This window comes from Lygodium microphyllum, chromosome 27, assembly GCF_053477565.2.
Source record: "Lygodium microphyllum isolate KBCC chromosome 27, Lygodium_microphyllum_v1.1.10, whole genome shotgun sequence".
NCBI lineage: Eukaryota > Viridiplantae > Streptophyta > Polypodiopsida > Schizaeales > Lygodiaceae > Lygodium > Lygodium microphyllum.
The window spans coordinates 113,361,640-113,368,656 of NC_141161.1; the positions used below are offsets into that span (position 1 = coordinate 113,361,640).

Genomic DNA, 7,017 nt, shown 5'->3' on the forward strand with positions numbered 1-7,017 from the left:
GTGGAAACTTCATAGCCATGGTTGATATTGGATTTTTGTAGACATATTGGAGTTATATATTATTTAGTAGCTGTGGAACATATTGAAACATGTATATTTTCTTGCCTAGACTCTTGCACACCACAAGGATTGTGGATTCATAGATATTTCATGTTGCACTTGTTGATTATATTGTACTCGGTGATTGTCGCTTGATCTTAGCTTACACTTCCATGCCATGGATTGGGTTGATGCATGTTTTGTATCATCATTAAGCACTAGCACAGCATGAGGCCCGCTCCGGTTATATGCAATCAATTTTAGATGCACATGCACTTGAGAGAGCACCTTCATTGAACACATTGTTTCTTGCATGCATAGGAGTTGGGATGTTCATCATCGAGTTAGGAATCTATGGTTGGGTGGGAAAGGTGGTTAGGTGAGTTTAAGGGTTGTGTACCTAGCAACATTATAGAGCAAGGATCATTGATCACTCACTTGTTAGCTTCATTTTGATTGCAATATTTGAGAATAAGAGGGCATCGATTATGCGGATGATTATTATATTTCCAAGAAAGAGAAAGAAGAATATGATGATGAAGATGACAACAAAGACAATGACAATGGTGATGAGAATAATTAGCAAAGGACCAGCCGTTGGGGAGTTTTAAGAAAACAATGGTGAGTTAGCTGAGCGATGGAAGGCTAGAGTATTAGCATCGGCAGAGGAACAACAAGGCTATGCTCTTCACATTTTTTCAGAAGGTAGTGACAACAATGAAAGTGGTGTTGTTGCATTGTTGGAGCTTGCTAGGATATTCTAACATCTTTATACAAGTGCTAAGACCCAAGGAAGGTTTAATCTTTTAGTTAGTATAATAGTCGATGGACCATTCAATTACAATGGTGAAACGAGGATGTTGTAGAGTTTTGATATGCATCTTCTCGCAAAAGTGTTGACTATGCTATTGGGAGAGGGGGCCACGAACAGGGGCCAGGGGAAAGTAAGCTATGGCTACATGTTTTCAAACACTAGAGAGTGTGGTTATCAAGCAAACTCATGATGGTGTAGATATAGTTACCTTAGTCCTTTCCCGAAACTACGAGGGAGATCCCTTCATCATACTTAGCACTGATGAGACCAACATGATTTAGTCATAGTAAAAATACAATAAGGATCAGAGTGGCCAACTAGATCTGGTCAATGTCATAGTCATTATTGGGTGCTTGGATGGCATTAGCCAAGCTATAGAAGCAAAACTTCAATTGTGCAAACAGTGGACACTAGAGAAGAGAGCAGTTCTTGAACGAGAGCATGAGAAGTAGTCACAATAGTTTACATTTTCTGCAATAGTTAGTCGAATGCATTAAATGGAGCAAAAGGTGGCAATCATTCCACTTGAGTACATTTATTGTTGTGATGGTTTGAAAAATGATGAAATCAGAGGATCACAAGTGAACACATGGTGATATTAAGGATCATGGTGGCAAAGATTTAGAAGCAGACAAAGAGGAGATATGGCAGTTTGCTTTTCACTTCCTAGGATTGAACAATTGCAATTGAAGTGGATTCAAGTTTATTTCTGTGAGATAAGATATTATTTCCAAATGGATGGGCAAGATGAGGCGAGGGTAATGAGAGAGAGGTCTCTGGATGGATTATTTGAGCTTGCGCTAAAGATAGGGAGCTTAAAGATGTAATAAAAAAGGGAATATTACCTATTTCAAAGAGAATATTTGCAAGAGTATTGTCAATCTCTACTTGTAGCTTGCCCTAAATCTATTGCAATAATTCGTAAGCTTTATCTTTGGTATGTGCAAATCAATATCTATAATTTTTTGCCACAAATGGTAGCAACACATAGAAAGTGTCTCCAAATGTGAAGAAGAGGTACACTGAGTTCAAAGTAGCTCAAGTGAAGACAATCTATGTGGAGATAGGTTGCTATATTGGAGAATTCTGTGCTTAGTTCAGAATAGAGTTGGGGGAGGTGATAACCTTGAATTGATATGCTGAATCATTAGCATGAAAGGAAATTCGGATGAAAGATGGCGATGTCCAAGTGTAAAAAGCTTGAATAAAAGCTTTTGAAAAGCTCTAAGCCTAAAGAATTCATAGAGCTATTTGTTGTTTCTCAATGTTAAAAGTGTTATAAGCTTTATGAGAAAGCAAAGCATTTAAAGAACAATTAAATGTGCTTGAAAAATTTTCTACATAATGAGAGTGATGAATGAGGGGCCCTTGCTCTTCCCTTGTTACTCAACTTTGTGTCATGTGAGAGAGAAGTGAGTGGAGGGTCGCAAACAAATCTTTGAAGACTTGTTTCTATTGAATCAAATTTGTAGAAACTCGGATGCCATAGTTGGTGTAACAAATTTCAAAGATGTATGAATGTGATTGTTATTTCGGAGTCAAGTTTAAATATTTTGATCTTGCCGATACTTTACCTTGAGTATTATTGAGGTTACAAGAGGCATAGTTATTGGTTTTTGTTCGTGTGTGAATTGTGTTGCGTTCTAGAAACTTTAAAGAATTTTCATTGTGAGTCATCTTTCAACAAAGTCAATTCCCTAGCCAGCACTCCTTGATGTCTTATTTTTGGGTTGTGAAAGAGGCTTATCTTCGATTACCGCTCACTAAACAACACTTTATGTTGCATCTCTTGCATCTAATAATGGAGCTATGAAGGCCAAGAAGCATGCATCAATACTTTGGAACAAGCAAAAGAAAACCACTAATGTGTTTGGAGGTTGACAACCCTAATGGCCTAGAACTAGTGGTCAAGGTCTAATTTTCTTCTTTCCTAGATACAAACTTTATTTGTAGAGGCCTTGGTCACCATGTAAAAGAATGCTCGGGTAAAACTATGCCTGAAGAGAAGAAGACTCAAGTCATTGACTCTCTGATGCCATTGAGAAGAAAACTCTGCTCACTGTAGAATAAGGGAAGATGCAGAGTGCTACAGTGACACTAAAAGAAAATTCTAAGCTAGCTGTGATGTTCTTGAGGTCCTGAGTGTCACTTGATGAAAAGGGAGAATCCAAATTTGATAGTGTTGAGACTCAGAAAGCCCATCATGTGCAGAGTCTTTCACTTTCCCCTTGAGTGTTAGTAAGCATGTGGTGCATGATAAAGAAAATATCCTTTCCATAGGGTCTAAGGGGGCGCGCCCAAGAATAATAGAGAATCACTTAAGAACTTGGCTCATCAACCACTTGTTGATAAGACCATTTATGTTGTCTTGCACAGTGCTAGTGAAGATGGGGTGGATGCTCCTAATCATAACTAATTGGTGGATATTGTAATTGACATTGATCACCTAGAATGTTTCTAGATTGGTTACATTGGTTAAAAAGAAAGCATGCACCTCATTGCTAAGAAACATAAAGCGTGATGCACTTGCACTTCAAGAGGTAAAACTTGGACCAAAAGAGGATTATAGATAAATCAAGTGCAAAGGACATATCTCATTTAGTGATTGCTATATCCAAGACAAGAGAGGAACCATGGTGGTGGTTAAAGAAACTTTGAGCCCTTCTTATTTTTTTCAAAGGTGATGGCAGTCTTGTTTTTGTTGCCACTATTGAGATTGGCACTGAGAAATGCTTCCTTACTTTAGTTTATGGTCCAAGTGCACCTGTAGATAGAGCGAGTCTTTGAGTTGAAATGCAAAAACTTATGCTAAAAGATAATGCGACAATTATGGGTGATTGGAACATGACTTTGTGCAATTCTGACAAATCACATGGTTCTACCTTAACGTTACGCACAGAGAGATAAAATTTGCATGACTTTGAACCAAGAGTTGGTAGACTTTGTAGTAGTATTTAATGGTGGAAATTCCTCTAACTTCACTTGGCATAATAAGCATTACGAGAGAGCATCCCTTCTAGAGAGGATATATCTAAACAAGGAAGCATGGTGGATTTTCTCTAATGCTAAAATCACTCATCTCTCTTAGTATCCATCTCTAGCCATGTTCATGTGCTTCGCTCTTTCAAGCCGAATCCTGTTTTGGCAAGTAGGGGTGCCCCTTGGACCCCTATTATTTGCAATTATCACTGATCTTGACTTAAGGAATTTGAACTTGAAGATTAGCCAAGGGCTTATCAACGGCCTCCCTATCCATAGGAGGAATCATTTTATCACTTAGTTCTTTGCAGATGACAATTCTAATCCGCTGAAAACAAAAGATCGGTCTATGAAGGAATTCCTAAATGTATATGATAATTTTTGTGAACTATTCAAGTATTTTATCAGCAGTGCCAAAATAGAATTAGTGCCCTTGAGATTTGATGAGCCTCCCAAGTGGATATTAGATCTTGGCTTCAAGATAATCAAGTAGGGACAACCATTTAGGTACTTAGGCTACCCTTTGGGGATTGGTATCCTCATGAAGAAGCAAAGCACAAACTGGATGATCTCAGAGATTAAGAGCAAGGTTGATGCTTCCAGAGGGAAACCCTTCCCCTTTCTAGGTAAAACAACTGTTATAAAGGTCATGATGGCTTCTTCTACCACCTCTCTTGCAATGATACTAAACTTTAGTCAACGAACATGGTGTCAGGTTGAGAGGTTGTTTGCTAGCTTTCTCTAGAATAAGGAAGAGGGACAAAGAGGACGGAGGTCTATTCCTTGGGATCACGTTACTAGCAATGAATAGGAAGGTGGAGTAGGGGTCCCTAAACTTAGTGTTAAAGCTACTTCACTAATGTTTGGTGTGCTTAAAAGGTTTGATGCTTCTCAATCCTGGACATTCACTCTTAAGCTGTGGCTGGAGGTGTTTGACAAAAAGAATATTGGCCTCCCTAGCTATGTTTGGTATAAAACTCTTCTCATTAGGAGAAAGATCAGCATTCCCCATTCTCAAGTAGCTAAAAAATTGTCCCAAGCATGGCAATCAATATTAGGAGATGCCTTATGGAGAGGTTTATAGGACAAAAGAGGAGACTCATCTTCAAAGCAAGCCATCTCTTTCTTAAAGCATGCTTTCAATCCTTGAGATATACTTGAGTTTAAGCAATTTAGGCTGGCCAAAAACATATCTTTTTTTCACGTACTAACGTATCATATGGGTTGCACTATGTTGTCAATTAGCAGCCTGTTTGTCAAGTATTGTTTGTAGAAGGTTCGTTAACTCTCTCTTTTTTTCGTTAACTCTCTCTCTCTCTCTCTCTCTCTCTCTCTCCAAACATCTAACACGTCGAGACTCGACCGCGGCCATTTCATTGTCGTTAACTCTCTCTCCGTCTCTCCCTCTCTCTTTCTCTCTCTCTCTCTCTCTGTCTCTCCCTCTCTCTTTCTCTCTCTCTCTCTCCAAACATCTAACACGTCGAGACTCGACCGCGGTCATTTCATTGCTCGACAGCTTGCCCATTGTAAGCACTATCTATTAGACTGAACTGACCAAAATTCTAGAAAGTGTAAGTAAGTTGTACGCACTGGTGTTGATGATCGCGCAAAGCAGATAGTCCGTACCCAAGACGTACTCAGGAAGCTTTCCCATTTCTTACTAAATTTACAAAGAAACAATAGCATCAGTAAAACAATAGCATCGTGTGCCGGACAGAACAATGTCTCGTTGTTGCTTCAGAGTATGATCAGTCGGAACCGTATTCAGCACGGTGGGCCGAGCAATCAATTCGGTAAGTGCACATACCAATCGATCAGTCACTTGTGGAAGGGGCTCTGGAGCATGGAGACAGTGGAGTAGGAGACCTGGAAGGCCTGCGCGAGAATGGAGGACGGAATGCCGGAGCCGAAGAGGATCCCGGGGAGGGAGTTGGTGCCAGGGTTAGCAGAACTGAAGGAAGCCAGGGCATGGGCGGAGGGGCCGTAGCTGGCAGGGTTCATCTGGAAGTGGACGAGGCCCTTGGGGAACACGAACAGGTCGCCCTTCTGCAAAGTCTGGTTGTACATCTTGTTGGAGGTGTCCACCAGGCCCACCAGCAGGGTGCCGTCTAGCACGAACAGGAGCTCCGTGGCGCGTGGATGCGTATGCGGCGGGTTCAGGGAGCCCGCCGGGAACTCCAGGAAGGCGGCGGAGATGCCCAGCCCCGTCACTGCCGGGAACTGGTCCTGGAAGGCCTTCACCGGCTTAAACATGCCCGCCGACGCGTTGGCACCACCTTGGAAGCCCTTGAACGTGAAGAAGCTGCCATCTATGTCGGATTGGCTGGTGCCAGCTGGCAACACGAAGTCCGTCGTGGCCTCTGGATCGGAGCCTACCGCCAATCCCACCCATGTTGTCGCTACGCAGATTGTGAGCATCAGCAAACTGAATCTAGAGCTGGCCATAGCATACAGCGATAACAGCCGCGGAGCAGTAGTCTAGTCTAGCTTTGTTATATTAATTGTGTGATGAGCGATGCTGATTGCGTGCAGGACGCGCGGCCAATTGTTACTGCTTGCTGAAGATGTCTTTCAGCAGCTGCAGGTCCTGCTGCAGAGAGGGATAGGAACTATCTTCTTTCATCGACAATATATACTACGCGAAGGGCACCTCCCCTGCCATGCTGCCCTTCCCCGAACAAACCTCTCAGCGCGCCGGACGAATAGGTTAACCGGACTAAGGAGTTAACGGGATGCCACTTGGCAGCCTGATAGGAACCACGTGTTTTTCCCGGCCTAATAGTAATAATATTTATATTTATGATCAGCCTACCTTTGTACTATTTTTCCTAGAAAATAACATACGAAGGATGGTCTAATCATCTGGCCACCATCGATTATAGTTAGTTTGATTGTCAATTAGAGCTGGTATGGATTAGAGTTAGTGTTCGTTAGATTGTTTATAGTGAGTTATCGATGATTAGTATATAGTCATTCTAGTTTATAGTTACTTATCGAGTATTAATTAAGTTAATAGTTACATTATCGATTATACTTAAGTATCGACTTACATTTAGTTAGGTTCATATTGAGTTAGATGATTGATTATAGTTAGTTAGTTATTGATTATTAATTCAATTAGTTACTTCAAGTAGATATATCAATTATAGTAGTTAGTTCAATTAATTATAGTAGTCTTGACGTAA

At 40.9% G+C, this 7,017-nt stretch overlaps 1 protein-coding gene across 1 annotated transcript; it reads right to left on the reverse strand.

Annotated features, from left to right (window-relative positions):
• Nucleotides 1-5,319: 5,319 nt before the first annotated feature.
• Nucleotides 5,320-6,436, reverse strand: LOC148012722 (putative germin-like protein 9-2). The gene has a single exon (XM_087669240.1). It carries the CDS (start codon nt 6,275-6,277, stop codon nt 5,651-5,653), a length of 627 nt encoding a protein of 208 aa, XP_087525366.1. The 5' UTR covers nt 6,278-6,436; the 3' UTR covers nt 5,320-5,650.
• Between the last annotated feature and the right edge of the window lie 581 nt (nt 6,437-7,017).